The sequence below is a fragment of the Colletotrichum fioriniae genome (assembly GCF_027942845.1).
Source record: "Colletotrichum fioriniae strain IMI 355084 chromosome Unknown scaffold_2, whole genome shotgun sequence".
Taxonomy (NCBI): domain Eukaryota; kingdom Fungi; phylum Ascomycota; class Sordariomycetes; order Glomerellales; family Glomerellaceae; genus Colletotrichum; species Colletotrichum fioriniae.
Window position 1 is genome coordinate 3,094,799 of NW_027076838.1, and position 27,785 is coordinate 3,122,583.

The 27,785-nt window shown below is 53.3% G+C and overlaps 4 protein-coding genes across 4 annotated transcripts; 3 read left to right on the forward strand and 1 right to left on the reverse strand.

Annotated features, from left to right (window-relative positions):
* Positions 1-683: 683 nt before the first annotated feature.
* N0V96_002647 (uncharacterized protein) lies at positions 684-3,614 on the reverse strand (the record flags this gene model as incomplete). The annotated part of the gene is made up of 1 exon (XM_053187312.2): positions 684-3,614. The coding sequence occupies one exon, from the start codon at positions 3,612-3,614 to the stop codon at positions 684-686; it is 2,931 nt and encodes a 976-aa protein (XP_053054816.2).
* A 9,284-nt stretch (positions 3,615-12,898) lies between these two features.
* N0V96_002648 (uncharacterized protein) lies at positions 12,899-13,477 on the forward strand (the record flags this gene model as incomplete). The annotated part of the gene is made up of 1 exon (XM_065756585.1): positions 12,899-13,477. One exon carries the CDS (start codon positions 12,899-12,901, stop codon positions 13,475-13,477), a length of 579 nt encoding a protein of 192 aa, XP_065614954.1.
* A 2,205-nt stretch (positions 13,478-15,682) lies between these two features.
* N0V96_002649 (uncharacterized protein) lies at positions 15,683-16,393 on the forward strand (the record flags this gene model as incomplete). The annotated part of the gene is made up of 1 exon (XM_065756586.1): positions 15,683-16,393. One exon carries the CDS (start codon positions 15,683-15,685, stop codon positions 16,391-16,393), a length of 711 nt encoding a protein of 236 aa, XP_065614955.1.
* Positions 16,394-23,979: 7,586 nt separating this feature from the next.
* Positions 23,980-25,571, forward strand: N0V96_002650 (uncharacterized protein; the record flags this gene model as incomplete). Its single annotated transcript, XM_053187309.1, has 2 exons — positions 23,980-24,539; positions 24,593-25,571. 2 exons carry the CDS (start codon positions 23,980-23,982, stop codon positions 25,569-25,571), a joined length of 1,539 nt encoding a protein of 512 aa, XP_053054813.1.
* Between the last annotated feature and the right edge of the window lie 2,214 nt (positions 25,572-27,785).

The following is a 27,785-nucleotide window of genomic DNA, read 5'->3' on the forward strand; positions in this document are numbered from 1 at the left end:
TAAATGCGCGTCCTTCTTTGTCGAGGCCAAAGAGGTTGGGCATTGAGCGCGATGTGGTGGAGAGTGTAAGCAAATAAGATTGGGTCAATAACAGCTCATCCGAGAAGAATCCCTTTCACGTGAACCTGCCTACCTTACCTATACGTCATGGGAGCATTAGTAGTCAAGGCAATGCGAATTTGAATGGGTCACTTGCCCTTGCCAACGTTTTTGCAACTGCCCGTGGTAGCGGCCTTGAAAGACAAGAGAGGTTGACAACATTGGATTTGTGACAAAGGCAAGTCAAGAAGAGCGAAATCATGAAACATAAAGTATGGAGAGCTGAGCTCGGATCCAGTTGTTCTATCTCTACGTCTATAGTCTCCATATTGTCTAGTGCTGTATTTGTCGCCGCCAAGATCCGACGTCTTGTACTGTTACTCCGTGGCCAATGCTTGAAAGAACAAAGTGAATCCAACCCAATCCAAACGAACGCTACCGACAAACGCCACAGTGCCATTTCATATGCTTGCCCTTCTATACTCCTTCTTAAACGCCGATGAATCCTCCTCTTGTGCCCAGCTCTCTACCGCGAACCCCAACTCCACATCCGGCTCGTGATTCCACCTCCGATTGTTGAAAGGCTTCCCGAATAGCGGCGAGAGCCAAAACCATGCAGGTAAAACCGTGTGAAATCGCACCAACTAGAAGCTGAGCAGGCCACTTCTTCTCTTACCCAGAGGATAAACCATGAGGGCGCTCATAAATAACCCAACGGTGATGCCAATAGCGACCTGAATGACGCTAAGAAGAACCGCAAAGGCCGAGTTGTTAAGGTCTGAACTGTCGGTTGATGTCGAAGTACCGTTATTGTTCGTGATCTGATCAGCCGATGTGACACCTGCCAACAACGACCCGCCTGCCGCGAGACCACTAGGGACCTGCACAAATATAGCTGGAAGCATAGCGGCGGCGGCGAGTCCATATCCGACGGTGCGCTTCCGCTCTGGGACGACACCTTGGGCCTTGTCCTTCTCAGAGAAGGCAGCGGTAGTGGGTGTTGCTGGCGCCGATCCTTCGGGAGTGTTTTCTCCGGGAGTATGGACGCCAGTGGGACCGGAAGCTCCGGCGGTTTGGCCAGACATCTGGTACATTTCCGGACGAGGACGCTCGTTGCGACGGCGGCTAGCGCTAACGAAGCGCGGCGCCATGCGAAGATCCCACCAGTCGAGGAAGTCGAGGAAATAGTTGTGGGCATGGCGACCGAGGCGGGAGTAGAGGTTAGCTAGCAATCCTACGGTGAGGGCGCCGAGCATGTTTGAGATTTGAGCATTGCCAACGAAAAAGTCGGACGAGTAGCTGTTAACGAGAAAGCCAGCGAGCGAGATGGTGATCATGACAGGTGTCTGCTTCCACTTGGCCTGATTGATAATGCAAAGGCAGAGGGTGAAGCCCGGCACAAACAACAGGTACCAATTCCTATTAAGCGGGTCTGTGCAAGTTGTTCTCGACTCTGCGTGGCGGTCGATCATGCCGTAGAGGGCAGTACCAATCGTAGTTCCGTATCCCAGGAACAGCGTGTAGATCATGGCATAAACCATGCGAACACTGCCAGCGACCAAGTTGTGGCTTTGCAACTCCAAACTACTACAGAGGACCATGTAACCTGGAAGAATGAGGGCGATGGAGCTCTGCGCCAACGCGGAGAAACAAAACAATTCGCCGTTGTTGATGGAGCCGAAGGCGCGGGCCAAGAAGGAGGTGACGATGGAGGCAGTGATTTCAAAGACGTTCGCGTACAACTCGTTGCTCGGGGCAAGGATCAGTTGCATCCAGCCCAGGATGCAACCGAGAATGAAAGCGATGGGCAAGTCGATGAAGCGTCCCTGGAAGGCGAAGGGGGCGACACAGGCACTGGCAAGACCATAGATGGGCACGCGCATCCAGTTGCCGAATTTGAGCTTGCGGGCGGTAATGCTCTCCAACATGATAGTAGCCTCGTCGGCGCTGATCAAATCGTGGACAACCTGCTTATAGATGTCGTGCACATCGCGCAGCTTGCCTAGATCGACACCGTGTGCCGAGCGTACGATCTTGACCTCGGTGGTGTGGGTCGCGCTGTCGTCGAAGCTGATGATCATACAGCCTGGAATGTAGAGGAACTGGCCCTCGATCTCGAGGACCCGTGCCGACATTTTCATGTACTCTTCCAGTCTGTGGGTGGGGGCCCCGTACATCATCAGCGCCCTGCACAGCTTGACAAGATACTTATGCCTCGACAAGATCTGAGCAATGTGCTTAGTAATGCGGTGCTTGTCTTCAGACTTTGATGACTTTGGTGAAGATCCGCCCCAGACTCCAGACTTCTTCTTCTTCGGCCGGGACGGGGGCTCGGTCTTTAGCTTCTCGGTGAAGCCCTGGCTGAACACACTTGAGGCCGGCCCAGCCATGGCGGAGGACGACTTCATAAGCTCAGCCAGAGCCATGGAGGAACGAGAGCCTTGCTTCTTGTGGTAGTTGAACAAGCCACTGTTGGGACGAGAAGGCCGAGGAGATCCAGGAGTTGAGGGCGCAGCAGAGGCTGGCATTGAGCCCGGAGGCGAGTGGTTGGGCGTTGCTGTAGCTGGTGTGTTGGACCCTGGCGTGTTTCGACCACTGCTACCACCACTGCCATTCTCGTTGTATAGCTTGAGGAGCGATGATAGAATACCCCCGTGATACTGCTTCGGGGGCGGGACATAGTCATGAGCGTAAGACTGCTCCAAGGTGGGCGTGGCGGTGCCAGATCGAGCACCTGAAGGCGCCTCATACTTGAAGTAGTCATTCGGTCCGCGGCCACCCTTCTTGGCACGTCTTGTGTGGGATCGGACGAGATTCTCGGCATCCAAGTGCGAGTTTTTTCTAGGGCGGGACCGAACCTTTCGTCGCTCGTCCGAACCATCCACCGCAGAGCTCAAGCCCGTGACGTGGTCGGTTTCCTCATCGTCACTGAATGGGTTGTATCCGTCGATGGAGTTGCGACGAGAAGGGGGTGAAGAGTAGTTCTCGACACTTACAGCCAAGCGGTTGGCACGCTGGCGAGCCTCCAGGCCCGAACGCTGCTGCCGCTCGCCGGCGGTTTGCTCAGCGAGGTCGGCCTTCTGCCTTTCCTCGGGTGCATCGTAGCTGGTGTTACGGCGGAGCACGGGCCGGGGCCGGGCAGGTGTCTCGGAAGGGCTGTTCTCCTGATTCTCCGAAATCAAGACCTGGGTTAGAGCACGGCGCAGCTCACCGGCGTCTGGAGCTCCCGCGGGGGTTGCGTCGGTGTCTCGTCTTGGAGTAGCAATGCGTCCCGGTGTATCAAAGGGGTTAACTTCGGGAGACATTGACTGCGCGAAGTAGTCATCGTCAATGACGATGCTCGGTGGCCGGTTGTCTACCAGGGGTGTCTGGCTAGGCTGAGGGCTGTCGGCATGGAAGCCAACCTTCTTCTTCTCCTTCTTCTCTTTTCGGGCCTGCGGTGTTGCCGACGAAGGGTGAAGCAATGGAGGAGTTCGAAGCTTAGGCTGTTCCTGTGATGGGTTCTCGAAAGGATTCGGTGGTGTGTTGCTGGAGCCGGAGCTCGTCTGGCCGGACTCTTGAGGTGAGCCCGACATGCTGTCTAAAGAGGAAACGATCGCCGTTTCCAGCTTAAGCTGAGCTACTGGTTGAGTCTGCTCAACTGTCCTCAACTGATTCTGAGGATATCGCAGTTGGTGGTACAAGAGCCTCTATACAAGATCGTCGTGACTGGGTAGGTTAGAGCTGCTGGTGAAGATGCAGGTTTTCTGGGTATATCGAGTCAAGTATCCAGATATCGATGGATGAATAGTGTCGTCGTTATCGTGGGGTAGTGTCATCAGTGGACCTCACGGCGGTAGCACTCGTGGAAAGTAGGCGCCATTATGTGAGGAAGTTGGAAAGCTAGTTGAAGGTAGTTTGGAGGGTGGGAGGAGGTCAAGGAAGAGGACGAGGAGGAGGGCGAGGAGGGGATGATCAATGGAGTCGGGAAGCTTGGAAAGCAGGCGGAAGGAGCGGAGAGACGGGACGTAATGAATGGCGAAAAACACAAGACGGAGAAGGGAGAAAGAACTGGAGAAGCTACAGCTGAGAATCGAGCGGAGGAAAGCAGATCCCAGGAACACAGAGCAACAGAAACGGCAACGAGCAGACGGGAGGCTCCACGGGCCCGTCGTCGACTCGTCGCCGGTTCCTTGCTTGGAGCGTGGTGACCGTAGTGGTGTTTCTCGGCCCCGGTGCTAGAGGATTGGCGTGTTTGGTGCGCCTCTGCGTTATCACGCAAGATTGACGGCTCTGTTCTGTGGTATCCATATCCATACACTTGTACGCCACGGCGTATCCGTACATCTGTAGAAAACAGAGTATTTGCAGCTGTGTGTCTGTGGTCTTGTGGTGGTGGAGAAGATGGACCTTGAACCATGTTTGACGTCGATATCCACGTTCACGCCCATGGCCCCACGCTCCGTCACCACACCCATCATGGCCATGGATGATTGACAATCCCACGCCTCGCCATGCCGGGTCCTACGAAGAGTGGGCTGTGACCCTGCTGCTTGTTCATGGCACCTTGGCCAAGCCAGACGGACTCTCTCGGCTGGCGGGGCGCGCGAGAGCGAGCGAACGTGAGGGTGCTGGCACGCTGACTGGGAACGCTGTGTGAGGGAGGGAAGGGCGAGCGAGAGAGAAAAAAAAACACGAAGGGTCCACAACAGTCGTCAGAGAGAAGTGGAGAGAAGCTCGAGTCGACGATATTGTGGTGGGTGGGTTCAGCGATAAGAATGCGCAAGCTCCAGCTTCGAGCCGCATCGAGTGTGTGGCTAATAAACGAGAGTGTATCAGCTGTCGAGTAATGACATTGATTGCTAGGTATGTCGAAATCGTTCAGATGTTGGTTGCAAAGAGCTTGCAGATTGCTATGCAGTCTCGACCCTACTGCAGTCTGCGAGTTTGCAAAGGCGAGAAGATGGAGGGAAGAGGCAATGGAACCTGAGGCGAAGGCACACGGCAGAATGGAGGGGGAACGCGCCGAGAGGTACCTGTGTATCTTTTGCTACGTACCTGCTTAGTGTGCAGCTCTTGCCGCCGTCGAGGATTTTCCCTTGCGCTAGAAATGGCATTGTGCTAGAAAGAGTGGATCCTGCCGCGGAAACCCCTATCGAAGACCGCCACACCTTCCCGTTCTTTCAGTGATACAGTGATACCTTACAGTGAGTGAAAAGTTTGATGTGTGAGACTGTGAGTGAGTGAGTGTACAGAGATGAGTGAGTAACAGGGTGAGTGAGTGGGCATCATGCTACTCAATGTGAGAGTGAGAGTCATACACAGACTGAGAGACTGAGAGACTCAGTGACAGGCGTCAAAACCAAATCCTTTGAAAGGCATGATTGAGTCTTCAAGATGCCACCCCTCCCCCCCTCCAGCCCTCCAAGATTCCCGCCATCCCTGCCAGGAACCCTTAACCGTCCATTCTGTGCATTCTCTCTGGAAAAAAAGAGTGTGTGCAGCCCAGCTAAACCCCGTGCCTGCGTCGGTGACCCCCATGCCGTCATATCAACTCACACCCTCCTCTCCCTCCCCCTCCAACACCCTCATCTCACTAGGTATCTTTTCGCAGCTTGCCGAAGCCCTGCGCTTCCGACTTGCCCTAAACTGAAGCTCTGCTGAGCTGTTCGTACCACTAGGCGCCTATCATTGCCTCTTCTCACAACAGTCGCAGACCGTCTGGAGCTGTATAGCGCACTTGTCTCGCGTCACACGTGCCTGCACCAAGACGACGCAGTGGACTCGTTGTCGTCGTTATCAGTCGAGTCTCTTGCGTCTTTTACGCGCGCCATACCCGCACCTCTCTTGGCCTTTTTCAAGTTCGTACGGATAGCCCCTTTCTCACCTGAGAAAGGGGCCGGCCGTCGGTGAGGAGAGCCCCGTGTACTCGACTGCCCGTATCTATAGGTGTGAAATGACAGGTGCACAACGGAGGATGAGCGCTGTGAGGACACTTGTGTCAAGGAGGTGAGGTGCATACATCAATCGCCTTACTCACTTCCATAAAGCGTACATGAACTGCTTCTAGGCTTCTGGGCTACGGGCGTTGGCACTAGTTCGCCTTCGAACTATCAAGAAAGACCCAATTTAACGCCACGGACGCGTCTCTCAGTGAACATTGAAAACGCGGTTTGAAAACTCAGATGCTGTCAAACTCATAGAGAGTCTCAGTACGTATTAAACAAACCAGCACCGAGTCCGGCCGGCAACGTTCCGGCGGTAGCCCTGCCAGAAACTCCGAAAAGCACGGGCTGAACGAAGAAAACCTTTCAAGCTAACGGGCATTGGCATCCCAACTTCTTCCATGCGTTCCCAACAGAACGTCTCTGGCGCGATCTGACTTACCTTAGCCGTTCCGCTATAGTCTGTTAGGTCCGTCGACCCGTCGCCGGTGCCCGTTCTGGGCCTTGAGGACACCTAAAGGGGTCCCAAAGGGGAGGGAGGGTGTGCTCAAGCCATGTTCCCTGTGAGAGGTTAGAGAGGGTGTGGACGGGAAGCACTTCGGAGGTGTGGTAGGTTCAAGCACGGGCGGCGGCTAGAGTCAGAAAGATTAGAGAGTGAGAGAGAGAACTACGAATAGCTAGCCAGCGAGCACATGAAGAAGAAGCAACCACTGCCGTAGTGCTGTCGCAGATGTGATCGATGAACCAATCTTGCATCCCAGTCGGTTGCTTCGATGTTCGTAGGGCCGATTGAGATAACAGAACGCGCCCGGCCGAGACTTCGTTTGCCATTTGCCATAGCCTTTTCAGTATTCGTCATTCGCCGCCTTGGTTTGAGTTTTCTCTCTGGAATGCTCCTTTTCATTATTCAGTCGTCACTCTCACTCCTGTTCGACAGTACCAATACTACCTGCTCGTGTCAGCTCAGACACACATATCATTTGCTACCGAACTGCTCTACCCTCAGATCACCGCTCATCCAAATCTTAGCTTTCTCGCCGCAATGCTACAAAACGCCAATCATTCTCACACTCTGTAAACCTGCCATGTGTCACAGTGTCATCCCGTTTCGAGATCATCCCGTCAACGGCGTACCTGGGCGGATAATGGATTATCAGACACAGTCACATTCAAACCCACGCACTCACTTCTATCTGAAGAACCTCTCAAAACAAAACTCCTCCTCCAAAAATTGTCATCTTTCGCATGACTCCGAAGCCTGCCATCGGAACCCCTCCGTCCCCTGCTAGCTCCAGGGCTCCAAAAAGCCAAACAGACGACACAATCAGGGCGGCTCCCTGGCCGAGCATCATGGCACCCCTGACGACGCCGCCGCCGCGGGCATTGTCATTGCTGGGCTAGAGTGGCGTATGCTAGAAAGGAAACCTCCGATCTGGCAGAGCATCTCTGCGCTGGCTAGCCCCTGTGTGAGCTGCAGTCTGCAGTGTTCACATCCCTCCATTGTCTCCCGGGCCAAACATCCGAAGCGCGGAACCTAGCCAATGGCAAAAAATGCAAAGGAAAATTGTGCAGCACCGCAGCGCCGCAGCCCTCTCTCTCGCCTGTCGTCGCTCGCGCGGCCGCCTGCATCCATCCCGAGCCACCGGTGCCAGCGGTTGCGAAAACCGGTCGACATGCCATGGCAAGACTATATGACGTAGGGGAGAACAGTGAAGCATCGACGAAATCATGGCCATCCCACACGCCCCCCCTTTTTTTCTCACCCTCCCGGATGGCCGACTAACTCCGCCTAGCGAGAGACGAACGAAGGTCCGTCTCCAAAACTCAGCTTGGCTTCTACCGTCACATTCTTTCCTGTTGCTATTCTTTAATATGCGTCCTTGACAGGACACCACCTAGAGTGACACGTTCGAGAGGCTCTGCTCTCCGTTTCCAACTGGCTCGTCGATCTTCCGGGTCCCCTTCGAACGAGAGACGGGACGGACGACGACCCTTACTCGATGATGTAAAACAGACCCCACTATCACATGAACATCTGTCCAGCGTTCCTTGGAATTGTGATCTGACTTTGAGTTGGCGATCCTGATTCGTCCATGGTTCACCGTCGTCGGTTCTTGTTGTTCTTCATCATTCGAACGGTCCAATCTATCATACCTTTTCTTTCTCGGTCAGCGGAATCCCCCTCCCCTACGAGTCTACGCGCGTAACCCTCGTATCTGATAGAACTACTATACTACACTACACTACCCTAATACCACAGCAACGGTCGCGACCATGATGTGTCCACCGATGACCGATCTACTGTTTCTATCCTGAGTGAGGCTGTGACGCCCGTCCACCATCTTGGCCCCCCTCCTACTAACTCCCCCTATCACAACATCCATGCGGCACGCCGTCCATCACTCATGCCGCGCACCAACGCTGCCATCACAGATTGCCAATCTCATTCGAACTAAGTCGTGATTGGCACCAGAGATGCGTGTGTACGTGTGGATGTGTGTGCGTGCCGTGCGTTGCGTGTATGCGTTTGCCCGCCCTCCCGTGCCGCCCGGGACACCGGAACCGGGAGGAGCATCAACCATCGTGAATCAGACCCGTCCACACATCCCCATCCATCCCACCGCGAGAAAGAGTTTCGGCCACCGTTCTAGACCGCCCTGCCGCGACGGGAGGAAGATGGGGTGACCCCTCCAGCTCCTCCTCTCGAGTCTCAAGAAGCTCTGGACCTTATCCCGCTGATCACCAGCAAGCTGCTGCACCGAGATTCATCGTCTTCAGCCCGCGTACCCGTCGGTTCCCAACCACGGACACTCGTCCATCTAACCTATCCGTACGGATACCTTTCTTCACCTCTCCACCGGGCCACCGGGAGTGGATATATCGGCCGTTCCAGCTCTTGTCTCGCTCGTCCGTGTGATGACAAAAAGGGGCCCCCTGTCGCTCATCGCCGACTCACTCAGCTTTCACAGGCTCACGTCCCTTTCACGTCCCTCCTCTCGGTTTCCCCAATACGGAAATCCCGAGCCTCGGGTCCATCTTTCGAGATATCCTCTTTTTTTCTTTCTCCCCCTCAGGTCCTCGTCTCCTCTTCTCCAAAAAGACTTTCACGATCCGACCGAGTTTCCCACCACTCTGCGCCATCGCCTTTTCGCATTTCTCCTCCTCGGCGGGACCCCAAAAACGCTCCATTCCACAATAAAGTCGCCCCCGGGGCCCCGACTGTGACTGTCCTGCAGCTATCCCGTCTCCCCCTCTCTTCCCATTAAGCTGGATTCGGTACAGGATCCGAGGGAAGGAATGGGTTTTTGTTGCTTGAAGCCGGGATCTAGGGGCCAGAATCCAGGTCTGACACGCTCCTCCTGCGGCGTGGAACCCCTCACGACTCCAAATTCTCTTTGGTCCAACTGATTGTTTGTCAAATTGTGGTTTAAATCTCTGCTTTTCCTCATGATCGTGATATCCATCACGCTTCGGGAAGCCCTGTTCAAAGTTCCAGCCCAATGCTCCCGATCCACACACATGGCAATTTGACTATCCGTGCCCCCTTCGCACTTTCACGGCGGCAACAAAACCCTGTCGTCAACTCCTATCGGGGGCCCCTGGCGTGATGTGCGCAAGGGAATGAAGAGGCATGTTTTTCCAGACCCATACGGATAGAGGGAAGGGCTCTCTCTCCCAACGGTGGAGTTTCTCTCTTTCTTCTGACCATTTCTCAAGTCCTAATTTTCTGTCACACACGATAAGATTTTGCGCTACAAAGACTCCACCAGAATTCCAGAACGCAAAGCTCTGATCCTGCCAGGGAAACGAAAGCTGTGTCGGTAGAGCCCAAATCCTAAAATAAGATGAGACCTTTTTCGTCCGGTCGGTGATGGTCCACTTTGTGTTGCGTTCCGTCCGAAACAGAGGCGGTATCGGGGCCATCTCGCGGTTCGTGTGTCCACAACTTTTCTTTCTCATCGCAGCATCGAATATGGTCCGGAAGTTGCAGCCGGGCTAAACAGAAACTCTGTTTTACGGGCTGATCATTGATGATGTGGCCGAACTATCTTAGCTTAGCAGCAGCTTGAAGATGGAGGTATGTATCAGTAGGTGAGAAGCATTGCAGTCTAGTCAACGGCGGGTGAGTCCGCACCGCATATCCACCACACGTTTTCAAGTGCCATCCGGCATTGGACGATCTGGAACTCAGAGTTCAGCATGAAACGAGCGCTGTGCTAGGCAAAAGGTCCAACATCATTTGGGGGCTGTTTTGATCTGCTTGTCACACCTTTCCGGTCATTGGCATGCTGCATGACGACGGATGTGATGCTGGCCAGCTGCGATGCAAAACTTTGATAACATGCCGTTGGTGATTCGTGATGCTGCAGCAGTGTTGACTCGACACAACCAACATACTCAGCATACCGTGATTCAGGGCAAGGTTTGCAGTCTTGACACTGCATCCAACATTGCATTCGACATGTGATGCTGCCAGCTCAACAGTTATCCATTGACGCGTGTACCTCTCTTCCAGTCACGTCGGCAACCCGGACGGGCTTCAGTGACTATGCCGCATCGTCAAGTCTTGGTTTCAAAAATAGCCGTAGGGCCGATATCAATGCTACCCACTGAAAACTCGTGAGTACTTGAGAATATCGAGGCACGAATAGGAAGGCGGCCGCAGGGAAAATGGCCAGGGAGGTAGCCAAATCACCTCGCCGTGAAAAAGCTTGACCGAGCTGTTCTTCGTTGCGGTGACAAATGTCACCTACCGTGATGGCTCGTCTAAACCGGATGCAACACACCGTCATAGACGACCCCCACGCCGCTACGCCACGGGTCCGCGGCAACTTACCACACTCCCGGGCCCACCTGATATCAGGAACACTTATGCTTTTTCCTCATTCTTCTCATACTTTCGTAACCTGGTAGCTAGGACTCGGCAAGGGAGGAAAAGTTCGATGCACCCCTTGAAGCATGATGTTGGCAGCCGCCCTCATTTCATTGCCAAGTTGGAAAAAAGTTGGCGTGCAGGGTATCGGCTACGCCGTTCCAGTGGTATCACTGGCCTTGGAAATGAAGCCATCGTGAAGTCCGCAACCAGTCATCCATCCACATGGTTCTCATAAGACAGGGAGAAGAAAGAAAACCGACTTGTCACATTCGAGACCTGCGGCAAATAAACCCCCTTACTGTTAGAACTCAGAACCCCCCTCCCGCAGCAAAATCGGGTTGTAAGACTGCGTAATCTCCCATCGCAGCCCAACGATGCATGGCCCCCTGGGCCCTGTACCTTTCCCATGAGGCTTGTTCACGATGGGCTGTTGACGGTCCGTGTGCTGCTGAGAAAATTTAGGCGGATCCAGTCCGCAAGCAGGCTGCACGAGTGGATCGGATCGGGGAATTTCCTTCACTTCAGGGGGATCCATCGAACATTATCCCGTGTTGATCGCTGACGACGGGGAGACTGTTGTCGGCAGGAGAATAATGCTATGGCAACGGAGAGTCAGTGGTTGTTTTGTTGATCTCTCCAAGGTTCGACTACTGTGCTGAACGACTGATGTCTTTGGTTTCCAAGTGTGTTGGATTGTGGTTGGATGCGACATCGAAAGCCCGCTACATAACTCTTCACAACAGTGTAATAAGAGTTGTACAATAATTCATATGAAGCTCTGTACAATACTCCAGAGTAAAGATTGCTAAAGTCACTTTCCGCCAAGAACGGAGAAGGTCGTGACTAAATATGGGGAGTAATGCGCTTTTCCAACAACATCGACTTGAATGAAAGAGACATTGATCGATACTAAGTCACACGCTAGGTATTGTCTTAATAGCTGGTATGAAAGATCAAGGAGACTACTTCTGGGACCTACAGGGTATCATAGCTCTTGACTGATGTTTACAGAGCCCTCGCTTTGAAATCATCGGTAAATGCCCGTGACTACTCAGGAAACACATCTTGTTACACTATCTTCCATCTTCAAGTTGAGATACTCGACTGCATGGCCAGTTGAAAAGCATGAAATACGACTTAAACCCTTCGGCCAAACATTAGGCCGTGTAGAGTCATTAAGACAACACGTTTCTCTAGGTAAAATTCGTGAATCAATACCTTTGCGATTCTAAGTACTTACTGATACCTGTCGACTTTCTCAATCATGTGGAATTTAGTCTACTAGGTAGATAGTCCAGTTTCAAGATGTGATAACCACTGTGCATAGTACTGCAATATCAATAAACATACCTAGTTCAATCAATCTCAGTGGAATTGACTTGATTGAATTGCTCAACGTGTGTCGTTGCGAAGCATGTTGTAGCCACACCTATTATAGACTCCGTACCAACGATGAGAATTAAAGATTCAGATGATCAAGCATGGATGACATAAGTAACAATGATAAGATCGGCTTTCAATACATGCTTGACTATCCTAGGACAACAAGGTTATAGCAGTGATATCTTTCTGTTTGACTATTGAGTATGAGCTGTTCTTCAGCTACAAGCAAAGTGAATTACATCAATTATTCGTAGCGCCACTTCTAGGGTTTAAGTATCGTCACAAAGACTTTTCTTCAGATGCCCGACTCCAATGGATACTCAACCGGCCGGCTGCCTTTCCCCTTGCTTGTCTCGCGCCTTCCCCTTTTTCTTTGACACATCAGATCACTCAACCAGCCGATGGAGTGGCAGCAGGCAGAACTGAAACGGTGAGAACAAAGCCGGCAGTAATCTGAGAAGCCGAGGCCGTGCTTGACGTCTGAGTGGTTGACGATGTTATAGGCGATGTGGAAAGAGTCCCAGAAGAAGAAGCTTGTGACGATGGGGATGTGCTCGATTGGATGCTCGTCTGGCTAGTGCTTGATGTGGTTGCGGATGTTGGGGTGCTTGAAATTGTGCTTGCAATCGGAGAGCCAGAAATCGTAGAGAAAGAAGTCACAGACAACAATGAACTCATGATTGTAGTCGAGCTTGAGATGACGGAGGATCCCGAGCTCCCACTAGTGTTGGTCGTGCTGGCTGTGGCAGAAGGCGTAGAAGTAGACGTTCCTGTGCTTCCGAATGTCAAGGAAGAGCCTGTGGAGGATGAAGAGGAAGAGCCCGTAGTTCCGCTGCTACTTGTGACGCTCACACTCGCACTTGGGTTTAAGCTCGAGGTGTTAGAAAGCCCCGTGCTAGTACTGGAGCTATCGGTGTTGGAAGTGCTGGTGGATGAAGTTATTCCCAAGTTCGAAGAAGAGGAAATTGATGATTGCGTTGAAGTTGTGGACGTATTGCTGAAGCTCGTCAAAGATGTTGAGGTGAAGGTTAATGAAGCCGAAGAAGTAGTGCCGGAATCTGTAGTGGTGATTGTTGATCCGCTGCTTGAGGAGCTCGAGGTACTGGATGATGACGAGGTCGAAGTTGTTGAGGTATCAGTACCGCTCGTTCCTGAAGTACTTGAGCTACTTGTGTCGGTGGATGTTGAAGAGGTTGACAGGGTCGATGAGCTGGACGAGCTGGACGAGCTGGACGAAGGTATCGTGTATTCATAAAAACTGAAAAACTGAGCGGAGCTGATAGTGCCACCGCAGTAAGAGGTAGAATCCCCAGCGCATACAATGTTGCAATAACTCGGATTCCCTGTTACAGGACCGATAGCAGTTACACCTGGATTGCCGCAGTAACACTGACTCTGAAATGTCGCGCCGAATGAACGACCGATGGAGACGCACATTGTTTGGCAAAACAATGGGCTATTGAAGCTATTGCTAGAGGATAAGCTGAAGGCCAGCTGGAATTGGGCAACTGTGCCGCATCCGAGGTATGTTGTGTCAGGGGGAAGCTGGCTTGCTACGCTCACGACCAAGCCAGCCAATGCCGCAAACAAGGATCTCATCGTGAAGCCGAGTTGGATATGTCCGTGAAACTTCGCAATCGAGTACTGTCCTAGGTATGCCGAGCTCATTTGAGAGGAAATTTCATGTGGCTATGGCCTCCATTTCCTATGGCAGGTGGGGAGCCTCTTGCCAGCCAGCAGAAAGGGAGACGGAGTATAAGAACAAAACAGCGTAACTAGCGATGAAGGGAGAGGGCCCTTCGGCCCGAAGTTCAGGATCGAAAAACACGGGCCGGGGCAACATCAAATACCCGACTTCTTTGTTCCATCTAGGTACCCGAGGGATGCTCAAAGTATGTGGTGACTCTAGTTTAAATGCCAAAATTCCTGCTACTCAGTCTGAACAGGACCGAGGAGATCGTCACGCTCTTTCACGACAATTGAGCAGCTGAATGAATTCTCATTCTTCGACGCCCAACAATCGTTAATGTCTTGGATCAATATCACACTGTACAATCGCAATGGCCAGCCAATTAGCCACCATATTTTTGTGTCTCGGAGATAATCCGGATTCGATCGCAGCTGAGTAAACGGCAAACGGTACCCAACTTCGTATGTAGCATGATTGATTCTTAGCAGAGTACCTTTTCATTCCAATTAGCAGATGCAGGTGGTCGGCCGACCGCTTCCGAGGTTGGCGTCATGTTGGGTTTCACAGGACGGAATTGGCCGAATCGCTGAAGTACAGACAACAATGTAATCATGTGCAAAAGATTTCGATAACACGTCCGCGTTTAGACCGTAAAGCCTCGATCTATTGTTCGGGTGTGCTGCAGGGCTGCCGGACGAACCCCACAGCGGCACCGGACCGGGCATGACCGGACCGGACCGCCTGAGTGGGTCCTTCCGGAGCGGCACCGTTGACAAGATGGCTGGACGACATCTTGCAGCTCCTGCCTTGTGGCAATTTCCTAGGACTCAATACAGGCAACGAAAATTTGAATTTGCACGGAAGGCACTGAATCGAACATGTATGCGAGGAAACTGCCGCCCTCAGGACATTGTGACACGTTGAGTACCTAAGGTACCTAGGTACCTTCCTTCCAGGTAGGAATGCTTCCCAAGATACCACCGGCTCAACCCTTTTCCATCCTCATTCGAGCCGTCTCAGAAGCTGGTCAAAGCACAACAAATATCATCATGGAGCCTTCAGCCAGTCATTCAACATGAACAACGAACCCATCAACCAAATAAACAAGGATAGAGAGAAACGAGAAGAAACATGCCGTCCCCAATCCCCCGCCTCCTCCCACCAATCTTCTCAATCTTCGACTCAGGCCTCGCCGAAACAGCAAACCTCCCCCTCTTCTACCTCTCCCACGACGCCGAACCCTCCGAGACAGACAACGCAATCGGCATCAACATCCACGCAGGCCCCTACTCTACCGCGCCCATCATCGCGCACCTCACCCACCGTCTCGTCAGCCTGCCGGGCTAGAAGACCCGTCGCACCATGCAAGTCCACCTCGAACAACCGCAGTCTTCTCTCTCTTCGCGCCCTCGCCGCCGGGAAAGCAACTCCAGCGACACGCCCAAGATCCTCCTCCACGAAGACCGCGGCCGGCAAGGGAATGCTCTGGGTTTCCGCTCGCTGTTGAGTCGCATTATCCGTGGGAAAGGGTATCAAGGCCTATGGCGCTTCACGATGCGTCTTCGCGACCCTTGTTGGGCGGAAATGACGACCGATGTCGATTTCGAGTGGCGACATAGTCGTGGGTTATCCATTCGGACACTACGTCTTTCGGATGGGTGGCTTCTCTAGAGGAAACGGACGCCCGACGAAACACGCATCCTAAGAGCTCCCCGTCAGTCGTATCTCGGAAGGGGAGGCTACGCCAAGTTGGACGAGGAGCTGGTTGCCATGATTTCGATCGACCCCTCGCGACCGTATCTTGGTACAGGATTCCGATTCCTCAATTCCGCCGTCGTTCCCCCTGGTGAAAAAGAAAGACCCTTCTTGAACGACGACTTCGCGTTGGTGGCAATCATGTCCGGCATTGGCATCATCATGGGCGAAAATGAGACCTTGGGTGGCGTCTTGACATCGGAGGAAATACAGACTTCGCAAAGACCTCACCTCAAGCGCGCCGCGTTAGTAGAGAAGCATACCCGCGAGACAAAGGAGTGGCTCGCTACACTAGATCTCCTCGATGACAATGACCACGACGACGAGCCGCCCCATATACGAAGGGCTGAAAGGGTGGCTCCGTGGAGGGACCTCCACGGGTCAAGAGGAACCACCACACGGGGAAAGGAGGGAGGCGGTGGCAAGACGAAAGGGCCCAAAAAAACAACGCCTGGAGAACGCCGACAGCGCAGTCTATCAGCGCCCGAGACTTCTTCGCAGCGGAGGGCAGCCCAGAAAACTCTGCATGCTGAGGCGCATCGTCGACAAGAGTGGGAGAAGAGGCCGACTGTGTATGTGCCGAGGAAAAGGGAGAGGACTGCCAACGCGTCTGCAGCGACGAGACGGACAACGCCGCTGCGGTCTTCACAGAGGAGCTCGTATGGGGACAGAGATCCGACGAGTCGGGGTGTTATCTTGGCACAAGGAGGAACGGTAATTGAGTGAGTTGGGACCATCGAGTAACAGGGCCTAGTTTGTTCTCAGAGATGGCGGAGGGAGGTCGTTTCCAAGCAAGACAAACTTGATGGCACCAGGTATGGGTGGCCTCTAACTTGGTCGATATGATCATAGCAGAACGCAGAGGAGTGTCAGCGCGATGTGCGTCAGAACAACATCATCTACAGTAGTTCTTAGAAGCATGATTAAAAGGCAAAATGTTACCGCGCGAAATGGGACCTGAATAATCTTCAAGTTTACTCCAAAGTCAGTGATGATGAGTGTGTAAAAGTCCCATTTCATGACCTTGTCCTGTTTATACATTCTGCGGTGTCAAAATTACTATGAAGCATTGAATCATCATTTGGGAGAGAAGACATCGAGGCTACTAGATCCAAGTGAGCGCCCCGGGTATGCCCGGATTCCCAGACAGCAGGCTCGTGACGGCTCAACTAAGACAGCACCTCACTCAATGATGGATTGCACAAGCCAGCTTCAGATGTACGACTACCCAACTTTCGAAACTAGTTCGCAGGACTAATCTATTATAGAACGAACGAATCCCCTTCATTCACAGCGATCAATCATGTCTGTGGTTATTATCTACGACGGCGCCTGAGGGCGTGAACTGTGAAGACAAAAAGCCATTCTGTCAAGGGAGCCACGGCTAGTTCGCTCGGGAGCAATAACACAAAATCATACCACATGAATTTGTTGAATGCGTTATTTTCCACTCTGGACCTCTAGGCGAGTACAAGGACGCGGCGAAGTCATTTAGGTGAAGTACATCCTCAAGACTCAATGACCCCATTCCCAAACGAAAAGTAACCGGAGGATTTCATGCCAGCTAAGAAACTCAAATCATGGCCCCTTTTCGTTGACCTCGCTTATTGTCACAACTGTTCGCGCGAAGATTGAGAAATGCGGACCATCAACATCCAGGCCCATGGCCGTGGTGGCTCCTCCGGAAGGCTCCGATTAGCTTCGCACTCGACCTTTCACAAGGTGCAAGGCGAAAGAACCGAGCAAGATGCTGAACAACCAATTGCGTCTGTCTGAGGAATGTGAAGTGGTCGAGCAAAGTTGGAAAATATGAAAACCCAACGCAGAGAGACGACAGAGCCCAGCATCACGTCGAGCGTGCTGCATAAGATACTTACACAGCCTCAAGCCTATTCCATCAACATCGTAAGATGCCAAGGCAATATCCATCGGGGCCAAGCTTCAGTGTGGAAAAAACAAAACAAAAAAACGCGGGCTCATTCCTCTCTTTCCGCGCTTGCCAGTGCAGGTCCTGGCTTTGATTGACTTCAGCTGAGCTAGTCGTGATGTTAAACCCCGCATCGACGGGTGAAAGACGTGCAGCAGCAGGCAGGACAATCTCCGTATATCCCCGGATCTGCAAGAAGGTCTCCAAGATCCCCAGAATCTTAGACTGAGCGGAGAAATCCATCAACCGTCATAATTTGGAATGACGAGAGAACCCCATCATGGAGCCGATGGTCGTCAATGTTGGTGCTTGGCCTCTGCAAAGCCGCCACCATAGAATGACAGCCTCGCCCTAGCTGGGGGCCACGAAGAAGTTCCGGAACGAATGACTGACCCAGGAACAAGACCGATGGACAGGTGGGCGTTCGGTAGGCTAGCGGCTCGAAGAGAAGAGAGCATGTATGGTTGTATTCATCGTCGGAGACGATTCAGTAAAGCTAAGCAAACAAGCTCCATGGTCGTGCCAATGGTGCGTAAGCCAAGTCGGTTGACCTCTTGGTCATCCCTCCATTAGCGGAGTCACGATTCATGGCACAGCGCCTAGTGGTGTGCGAGGAATTCTCGTGGCTGTCTTGTCATGTCTGCTGCCAAGCAAGAGGTAGCCGCCACGTTGTCGATGTTGAGCAAAAGCCTAGCCAAGGAAAGGGGGAAAACGGGTTCGGGGGCCTTGGCGTTTCTTGTATCTGGAACTTGGGTTGCTTGTAAGTTAGTCCGACCAGGGACCGTCACTTCGGACACGTCGGACCCCAACAGACATTGCCCTGAAGCGAAACAGATGTGCATACTGATATCGTTTTGTTTCTTGCTGCTGTCATCTAATCTTAGCACTCGAATGTGTTGCGTAGCACATGCGACGGACCCTGAATTTGTCAGAAACAACCAGAGTGGGAACATGTTGTCGCAAGCTATTCCCAGCGTCGCAAGCAGCACAGACAGGGTGTCACAGGCCAAGCGTTCTCAAACATGCTGATAAGAACCAACCCACCGGGCGGTATCTAGCGATGAATGGCGGAACACCAGTACCATAGGTGAAAAGGTTGGGAAGCTCCTCCGTAGTTGCGACACAATTCCAAAAATACGAGCATGTGCGGTCTTTCCAGGTTCTGGGCTTCTAGAAGTATTCTTAGTCTCGTCGGGGAATGCTCTAGCTGTGAGACATTGGCCGGGGCAGCGGGAGGCTCGTCTGCGGCCGTTCGGTTGGTGTCAATCAAGGTGCCGTGGCCTCAACTCTCGACAACGCCCGATTGGCCCGAAGCTACCGTGGTGTCTGCACAACTTGCAAGTTTGAGGGATTGGGGACTTTCAACTTCTACAGATAGGCGCGTGAGCAGCGTTGCAGTAGGGCCTTGCGGCTCACCGCCGTTTGAGAGCGGCGAATTTGAATGATTCGGACAAAGTTTACGGCGGGATCTTGAGTTTCTCGGTGCGCATCTCCCATGGTATGATAGCGGCCGGCGGGCACGGTAGTATTCCAAAGACTTAGGGTAGCACGCCGCGGCAGCTCGCCGGAGCAGAGGCCAGAAGGCTGGGAAAGGATCTCGAAACACTCGGGAGATGCGCTTGCAGATGTTTTGCCTCGTTGCGGTAAGGATTAGGATGCGCGCCGGAGCATAGTCGAGTGGTGGGTGGTGACGAAGGTGGGGTGATGCGAGGATGCACTGGTGCAGGCAGGCGCATGGCCAGCCAGGTGTTGTTGAGCTTGCGAAAAGGGCCCGGTTTGACGAGGATGATGGACCCGTCCTTCTCCGCAAGGAATACTCGGGGTTTGGGGTTGAACGGGGGAAATATCTTTGGAGAGGTGGGGAAGATGGGGAGACGGGGAAACGAGATTTGGTCGAGGGACACTTGTGTGATTACGGACGGTCGATGTGTGGTTGAAGGACTCTCCCACGTTACGGCGAGGGGCGGGCGTCTTTCCAGGTTGAGTTTAGACGAGGGGCGGGCAAGTCGAGGCGAGAGGAGGGACGGCGGCCGGTGAGGTGAGGTGAGATGAGTGGTCCGCGGTGGTCGGAGAGGTCGAATGCCGGAACAAGTCGCATCAGGCTACCAGCCTCTTGGGGCTTCTCTGGAGCTGTCCAGGTATGATTGCTCTGTGCGGTACATTAGCTTGGATGTAGCGACTGGGATGTGGGAGGAGTTTTGGCTGACTGGCGCTCTGTTGGCGGCAAGCAAGTCAGAGGCAATGGCGTGGTTTCTGAGGGTACAAAGTCTTGGCAAACGTTGCGATGTCGTGTACTCGTGATAAGCTGTGGCCCGTGGATGGTTCAGTTGGTGGTGATGCCCAGCAGAGAGGAACCCTAGGTGCGGCTATGGAGTATCCGTACCTTGGCCTTGGGCCATTTGACCCAGCATGACTCGGCATGAGGTGTATTGAAGAACAGGCTCGGGCGGATGACTCCAGACTCCAGTCTTTGTTAGATAGACGTGCTAGACATGCTAGACTGGAGATTTGACGTCTGGAGGCCGGGGAAACAGAAATTGGGGAAATCTGCCCGTGGGGAACGGTGATGCAGAGAATGTGAGGGGGTGAATACGGAGGATGCCATTGGGCAGAGGTGGTGAAGTTGTGAGAAAAAGATTCGGAAGATGGCCGAATATTCGCAGGCCAGAGGAGGGGAAAGGTGGAGACGTTGGCGCTATCGGTGTTGCGCCCGACGGAGGGAGCCCCCGGTTATCCCCGGTCGTTCTTTCCTAAGAACCGTCTGTTTGGTCATTTCCTCATGAGAATACGGGCGCGATGGGGGAAGGTGCGGTGCAAAGTATTGAGAAACGGTAGAGGGAAGGAAGGAGCAAGTGTCAGCTAGTGGCAGAGGCAGTGGCAGTGGGGGTGGGACTGCCTTCCGACGGACTAAGGTAAGGTATCCAACTAAGGTAGACGCGCACCACCTAGATGACAAGTATCGTGGCCCTGCCAGGCATGCGCAGGTAATACGGAGCCAGCAGACAGACCATTTGACAGTTTCGACGGACCATCCTGGGGCCCCGACTCGAGAATCTCTGGGGAATTGAAAGGGTCGCGGGGATGAAGAAGTATGGATACGCAGTACCTAGTCCGGGCTGGTGGACACTCTCATACGCACCCAACTTATTCGTAGCGTGCCATTTGCTAGGTTTGTATTGACGCTTGGGTAACTGGGTTGCAAAGTTGCAACACTTACATGACCATTGGCGGATAGCAGTGCGCGAATTTCCTCGACTTCCATTCAATGTCACTTGTATTTTCCCCTCCACCATGGCTCCATGATACAATTCTCATTGGCCAAGAGGCAACCATGAACACAGATGAGAGACATCTTCTTCCTTTCAGTATTAGTCGGCAATAATACGGATGGTGCTAAATTGTTAGCATCAGGCCACAACGCCCGTTAAGCTTATTTCCCCGTTCCCCCATCATCTTGTACGGTGGGACGGACACTGGCTGGCTGCTAGTGCATTGGGCGGGCATTGCCCATCACCCATCAGTGCGGGATCGGCTATCTGCTAATCCAATGGGGGGATCATCTGGGGGCAATCTGTTCGCGAGCTGTCAAACGTGTCAGACGTGTTCGTTTGATCTCGCGAACCGCTCTGCTGGAATCGACGAAACGACCTCACTTTGCGACAATTTTTGACCTCACCTCGTTGATAGTGTCAATTGTCGTCGACGTCGTCGAGTGCGGCGACAATTTACTCAACTCCCTCGCAGCGCCGAGCAACTTGGCGTGACGGGATGGCTTGCCGAGGAGGACACAAGCACTTTCTTGGCAGACTCATCGCCCGTTGGGTCTTGGCGACTTGGCCTACGTCTGGTCAGCGTGGCTCATCCTTGCCTGTCTGTCTGGGTGCGTTCTTTTCCCACGCTTGCGATTTGTGGTGTTGGTGTTGGCATTGGCGCTGGCGATTTTGGTGTTGCTTGTTCTCCCCCTCCCTCTCGCAAGTTGTAACCAGGTGGCGGCAGTAGTGCGAGGCATGGAAGAAGCATAATTTATGAGAAATATATTCTGACGCGAAGAAGGTGCAATTGAGAGACTCCAAGTGTGTGTGACTTCCCTCCAGGTCGAGTGCTTACTATGTACGTATCTACCTTGGTGGACGGGATATCTATCTTCTGGCGCTCCTTCTGGAAGGCAGCAACCAATCGACGAAGGAAAGAAGAGGAGTCACGGGACGCCAGTAAAGGCGCGCCTTCCTTTTCTTGCTCTCCCTTAGGTTCAGGTCCCTGCTGGACCGGGGAGGAACTTTAAATCATCGTGAGAAGAACGAAAATGAAGGCAGGCGTGATTGTGACTTGGTGGGTCAACCTACCTACTGAAGTACCTTCCTGCTGTTCGTCTTCCATCTTCCTCGTTCTTTCCCAAATCGAACATCTCCCGTCGTCCAACATCAGACATTGGAAGAGTACGTACTCCGTGCCTCTGGTCTCCCATCTTCCATCTCGAATGCCTGACTTTGACTTTGACTCTGACTCTGACTCTGCTGCTCATCTTCCATTCCCTCCTGTCCCCTCTTCTCCCACCCACACAATATCACACACACACACACACACACCCTTTTCCCTCCCGCTCCATTGAAGGATTCGGCCGTGATGCAACATTGCTCAATCGCCCCCATCCAACTCTCCACAGACCAAACCCCAACACAGACAGCCAAGACCTCCTGGACGTGTGAGGCGCAAACTTTTTCTGCACTCGCTCCAACCTAACCCTTTTTCGCGGCCCTGACTAAGGTAACTTTTTTTTTCTCTCGTTTCTTCCTGGCTTCGTTTGGCGTTGGTTCTCACTTCTCACAGTGCACACTATCGCCGCAATCGAACCCCCGTTGCTATTCCTAGCGTTCCAGTCTGCTTATTCTTGGCCCTCAACTCCATCCGTTTCTTACACTGCTCCGACAGCGCAACATCACGGTCATCGCTACCACTGCAACGGAGCCATTCAACTTTGCATCGCGACAAAGGCCAGCCATGACTGAGCAATCGAGAGTCGTTTCTCAACGGGTCTATTCCGTGCCATTCGTTTCACCGTTTCCTATTCTGGTCTGCCACAGCGCAACCTGCACCATGCCCGAAACCACAGAGTACAGACACCAAGACAAGAGAGATGGAGCCGTGTGACACGTTCTGTGCAACCAAACGAAGTCCGTCGTCACTTTCTCCCACGCATACCAACCCGAAATGAAGTTCATCCATGGGAGGCAAGAGGGTGTTCGGCCGGCGACTCCCAGTGGATTCGACATGATGCGCGTTAACTTGGATCCCGCCTCATATCGCATCTCACTTTGCCGCACTTGGACATGCCGGGAGACGGACGCTTGACCCATGGACCATGGTTCATCATTACAAACGCCAACCAACCTCTTCCCCATCCAGATCCCTCGCCAGTTGCTAGCTAGCTGAGAAGCCGGCTGCATGGGGTGATCCATCATGTGCCGGAGTGAAGGCCGTCTCCCGCACGCGTGGAATTCCGTAGTGGGCATAGACCATACGCAGGCTACGCTTCTCTCCCTTGCCAACGAACGCCATCGTATGCAATATCCCAACATGGTCCGCGCCCTCGTAATCCTCGTGGTCCCTAGCTTTCCCTAGCTCTCTCTCGGGACCGTAGTTCGCCAACCACCATGGGCATGGGCATGGAACAAACACCCCGGTCTCCTCGACCCCTTGTCTGCCGCCTTTTGTCGTGCTAATACTTGCAAGTTGCATGGTACCCGTATCGAGGTATGCCGCACGCTCTTCTACTCTCTCCGCTAGAAAGCTCTAGCTGCCATCTAGCAAATCTAGCTCCCATGCAGCATACCTCCCTCTGGTCTCCTCACCATGCTCATCCTGTCCTCCTCCCCGACGCCGACCCCGCACCATTGACTCCGACCTCCCCACGCATCCATCAGAAACAGTTCTGGCCTCCATTGGCCAGCCTGCCCACACTAATCATCACGCTTCACTGCAGCGTTCCATCATGGGAGATGATCGCTTTCGAAACCGTGAGCATGTCGGTGCCATCCCGGTCACTCTGGACCTCGATACCGGTGCTCGTTGTTTTTGTCTCTCTCAACTCCTGCGAAACCACCTTATCCACCTGCTCCATGTTGGTGAACTCTTGGCACCGAGACGATGGACGGTCTGATGATTCGCCAACCTGCATGGCCGGCAATGGCTTGCTCAACTATATGAAGAACCTTCGTGTCCCCCTCTTCATCTCACTTTGTTGAACTCAATCAGTCGTGCCTCATCCTCTCATCTCTTCTTCCTCTTTTACCTCTCCCTAGATCACCGACATCATCTTCCACCACCTCGGTCACTCATACACTTGAACGTGTCTAAGAGAGCCAACAAACGCAGACAGACATCCACCATGTCGACGTCGACTGCGCAGCCCGCTGACCCCATCGCCAAGGGCGTGCTGGCCACGGCCAAGCAGTCCTTGAAGGACCTCTTCATCTGGAGGCAGCGTACCGTCGTTGTTAGCCCGACTGGCGAGACGCACACAGAATGGCAAGATCCCGACCCAATCAAGAACCCCATCAGCCTTATGGCTCAGCTCAGCCCTCGCGACTGGCTCTTCTTCCTCTGCGGTTTCTGCGCCTGGACCGCCGATGCCTTCGACTTCCACGCCTTGTCTATCCAGACCACCAAGCTGGCCAAGTACTACGACCGCTCAAAGACAGATATCACCACTGCCATCACCTTGACTCTGCTTCTCCGTTCCGTCGGCGCCGCCTTCTTCGGTCTGGCTGGTGACAAGTATGGTCGCAAGTGGCCCATGGTTCTCAACATGATCATCCTCGGTCTTTTGCAGATTGCCACCATCTACAGCAAGACTTTCCAGCAATTCTTGGCTGTGCGCAGTTTGTTTGGTCTCTTCATGGGAGGTGTCTACGGTAACGCCATTGCCATGGCTCTTGAGCACTGCCCGTATGTCCATCAATCTTCTGCATTCCGTCGACAAATCGCTAACAGATTCTCAGCTCCAACGCTCGTGGTTTAATGTCCGGTATCTTGCAACAGGGCTACTCATTCGGTTACGTCCTCGCCGCTTGCGCCAACCTTGGTGTCGGCGGTGGCACCGAAACCTGGAAGACGGTCTTCTGGATCGCTGCCGGTATCTCCATTGCCGTCGGTCTCGTCCGTATTGCTTTCCCCGAGTCCCAGCAGTTCCTTGAGGCCAAGGCCCACGGAAAGAAGTCGGCCTCACCCGGCGCCTTCTGGCGCGAGACCAAGAAGATGCTGGCCCAGGAGTGGAAGATGTGTGTCTACTGCATCATCCTCATGACCTGGTTCAACTACTACTCCCACACCTCGCAAGACTCGTACACCACCTTCATGATTGCCCAGAAGGAGATGGACAACGCTGGTGCTTCCCGTGCCTCCATTCTCATGAAGGCTGGCGCTTGCGTTGGTGGCACCATCATCGGCTACCTGTCCCAGTTTGTCGGTCGTCGCCGCGCCATCATCGTGTCTGCTCTCATCTCTGCCTGCCTCATCCCCGCCTGGATTCTTCCTCAGGGCGAGCGCAGCTTGAGTGCCAGCGGTTTCTTCATGCAGTTCTTCGTCCAGGGTGCCTGGGGTGTCATTCCCATCCACCTCAACGAGCTGTCGCCCCCGGCCTTCCGCTCCTCTTTCCCCGGTATCACCTACCAGCTCGGTAACATGATCTCGTCCCCTTCTGCGCAGATTGTCAACGCCATCTCCGAGAAGACCTTTGTCAGAGCCCCCTCAGGCCACAGCGTCGAGGCCTATGGACCTGTCATGGGTATCGCCACGGCCATCATCGCCATGGGCATTGTCGTCACCACCATGTTCGGACCCGAGCGTCGCGGCCGCAGCTTTGAGCACGCCGTCGCCGGTGTGCAAGGCGAGGCCGTCGAGACCAAGGAGATTGACGACCACGACGAGGAGAAGGGCAGCATCAGGGCCTCCAACGTCGAGGACACCCGCAAGGAGTAAGATCGGTCGCTGCCGGGCTCAGCGATAGACGTACAACACTTTTGAGATATAACTGGAATGTTTTGGAATTATGGTACACAGGTACAGGGAGGAGGCCGGGCATAGGCCTCCGATGGCTGTGATGCCATATACAATACCCCATGGGAAGCGCCACGGCGCAAATGAATGAATATAAAGATTGATACCATTTTCAAAAGTCCTCCTGTCTTACCGCACCCGCCCGTGACGATCAGCACATGTGTGCGACATAGTGTTTCACATCACGACACTTTTTGCTCGTGTGGACAAGCTTTTCGCCAAGCCGCTGGCTAAGTATCGGCGCTGCTGGGCGTAGAAGCTTGCGTGTGCTTGTCTCGGTGTGTATTTCTTTTGCATTTCATGGGAAATTAGTCATCGGTGGTGCTAGGCCCGAAAGCAGCCTAACCGGTCCAGACCAATTCTCGACTGACGGGACCCGCTCTGTCCCGCTCCATCAGTAACCGGCGGTCGGCAAACGGGCAAATGGGCAAATGGAGAGATTGAGCTGTTCTTCCAAATTTGAGTAAGATGAATGAGGATTTGATTGGGAGTAAGCAAGCAGATGGCGATAAAAATTCGCAGGACTTTGCAGTAAACCACACATCACGCAGCTCCTACAACTAAAGCCCAGATCTATCCCCAATCTCACAATCTCTTAACGGTTCCCTTTCCCCGACATCCCCAGACTCCACGTTTTCTTCGATGCAGGGTTTTCAGGGCTTTCTCCATCTGGGGGTGCAGCTTGGGACTCTGGAGACGTCCAGTCTGTGCGGTGAGACATTTGCGATCAGCGATGCCCCGATGTTGGAAGCACGCTCGTACGATGTGCTGTGGGCGTCGCGACGGGGCCGGCTCACGGGGGTCACCGTTCCAAGAGTTCATTGGGGCACCGTTTAACTGGCGTCCGTTGTGGGGTGAGTGTCCCACACGGTCCAGATTTCTCCAAGAGTTTTTTCAATGGGGGCCGCTCCACTCATGTCGTTTCCCCTCATTTACCATGGACATGGAGTGCTCCGTGAGCGCAGCGATGTTCTGTTCGGACTCGCTCCAGTTTAGGCGCTGAGATTTCACATGGTTCCAGACCCAGCTACTCCGTATACTAAGTCAAAATCGTCAAAATCAGGGTTAAGATAGAGGGGGGGCCTAGTGGATCTGGAGGGGAAGGACGCGTGCGTGGTGCGCGGAGAGAACACCGGTCCCTTCTTTGAGCTGAGCCCAAGGATGTGTGGGCGTGGGGTAAAGGGGAATATTTCCAGTTAGTGAAGTATTATTTGAGAAAGATTCTGATTTGACTCCATCGCGAACCCGAGGACTTGGCAACCTTTCCACTTTTTTCTTTTTCTTCCCTTTCCCTCTTTCCGGGATTTCAATTCCTCTCTTTTGTGAGGTATCCTCCTCGGATGTTGTCCGTCCCGCCTAGGCCCTAATGTCGCAACCCGACCCTCGTTTATGTATGACTGCGGTGCAGGAAGGCCAGTCACTTTTTCGGGATTTAGTTACTTACATTGGCTTGAGTACGAAATCCTTCCCGTGAGCCGGGGTCCTCGGCTGCGCTACGCCGCTGGATGGATGGCCGGTTTTGGGATACGCTTCAGTTCCGTGGGACGGAGGAGGGAGCCGGCGGTGGTCTTACTCCGGGTTCCGGACGAGCGGGACGGGGGAAGTCGGCTTGAGCTTTTCGGCTACACAGATGAAAGCTTTCTGGTCGAAGAGTAAAGGAGATGATGTGATGACATTTCAAATTATTGAAAACCGAGACTTTGAATTCACCCCACCTACAATAAAAACAGCCCAGTCAAGCCACTTAATCGAACAGAGTGATGTCCGCCATTGTTGACCATCGGTTATCCAGGTACCTTACATGGAGGAATCATCATGGGTATGTGTCGTCTACAGCATGTCTTCGTTTGTAGACAGCAATCTAAGCTGTCTCTCGCGAATGTCGTTAGCCTGGCCTTTACCTACATCATATTGTACCATCTCGAGCCCGGCTTGGGCAAGGTTCCCGTATGTCATGGCTACAACCGCGTCCGCTGCAGCTGGTGGGCCTCTTAAGTTGATCACTACAGAATAACTCGTTCGTGTGACGTAGGACGCCAAGTTGGACAGCTCACCCACGAAGGCTGCTGCCTGGTCCACGCTCGATTTAGCAAAGGCGAGTTCGCTAAAAAAAAATGCTCCAGAGTAATCAGAGCG